The sequence below is a fragment of the Austrofundulus limnaeus genome, unplaced genomic scaffold (genome assembly GCF_001266775.1).
Source record: "Austrofundulus limnaeus strain Quisiro unplaced genomic scaffold, Austrofundulus_limnaeus-1.0 Scaffold13, whole genome shotgun sequence".
NCBI lineage: Eukaryota > Metazoa > Chordata > Actinopteri > Cyprinodontiformes > Rivulidae > Austrofundulus > Austrofundulus limnaeus.
This window is the reverse complement of record NW_013952415.1, coordinates 3,549,972-3,551,214: the sequence shown is the minus strand read 5'-3', so window position 1 is coordinate 3,551,214 and position 1,243 is coordinate 3,549,972. Positions and strand designations below refer to the sequence as shown.

The 1,243-nt window shown below is 33.2% G+C and overlaps 1 protein-coding gene across 1 annotated transcript in view; it reads right to left on the bottom strand.

The window, feature by feature from the left end:
* Positions 1 to 1,243, bottom strand: part of LOC106513585 (phospholipid-transporting ATPase ID) — a gene marked incomplete at its 3' end in the record, with an annotated part of 11,879 nt that overhangs the window by 9,869 nt on the left and 767 nt on the right. The window contains 3 exon segments of the mRNA XM_014002499.1: positions 200 to 313; positions 414 to 472; positions 674 to 757. Of these exon segments, the coding sequence (XP_013857953.1) occupies positions 200 to 313; positions 414 to 472; positions 674 to 728 (228 nt within the window).

Here is a 1,243-nt window from a genome sequence, read left to right as displayed (position 1 = left end):
CAGAAGACCTATACATTTTTTTTATTTTTGATCCTTTGTAGACTTTAGCAGTAAGCATTATTTCTGCTTAACTCTTGATTTCATTTGCATGAATCTGCTAAAAACTAGCAAATACAGTAGAATCAGCAAGAYAATTTTGAAAACAACACAAACTGAATGGGGACATTTTATGCTGAGACAAAAAAAAAGAAGAAAATACCTGAAGGAAAAGTAGGAAGAGGAAGTAAGCATTAGCAAGCCTGGTGAACTGCTCAAACAAGTTGAGAGGCAAAAAGGTGAAAATGTTGTATTTGGAGGTTTTGATGGCATTGTTCTGTAAAAAGACAACAGTGACATAACGTAGTCAGACATCTCAGATTCTGTCGGAGTCAAAACTTCAAAAATATGATAGAACAACTTCTTTTTGCACTTACAACGTAGTGATAAGACAGGTTGAACTCTCTGTCGTTAGCTTGCAGGAGCCTCTCCTCCTCTGCCAAAAGTTTAGAGCAACAAATGAAATCTGATTCTTWACACCAGGGCCAGGACAATGAAAACCAATGTATTTTTTAATATTCACATCTAACATATGTGAAGTTATCAGTGACATTTTAAAAAAGGACTGAGTGTCATAAGCATATTGTAAAAAACAATCAAACATGTGATGGAAGGTTTTTGTGCATCATCAGCTCACCTTGTTGTTTCTCTCTTCCACACAAGCTGTCAAAGCAGGACATCACTGATCCCATCTTTAGCTCAGTTCTTCCATTTTTCACACCTGAATCGAGTGTAAAAGTACATTTTTGACAGAGTTAGGTATTTTGCAAATTACATGAACCCATATTTTATAAGAAATATGTTCCGATGTTACTTTCAGTACAACCAGAGACACACCCAGCTGGAACCAAATTCCTTGTATTTTTTTCTACAATCTTGGATAATAACTATTGTAATAATGTATTTTTTAGATGTGTTGCTGCAGTATATTTCAAAATAAATTATTAGAGAAAAGGTGCTTCTTACTTTAATATTTCAACAATATATTTACTTTGCTCTGTGAATCAGTTATTTATGAGATAGTCCAATTACCACATTGACACTTTACATGTCTCAACTTTTGTATGAAACCAATAAATGTTTTTTTCATTTATGCTAAAATCTACACACATTTTAGATGCTTATTTACCCCCTCAAAATGTGAAAAAAGTTGCACTATGTGATCATTTAATGACTATTTATTCAAATGACTGCAGCTGTAAAAAAT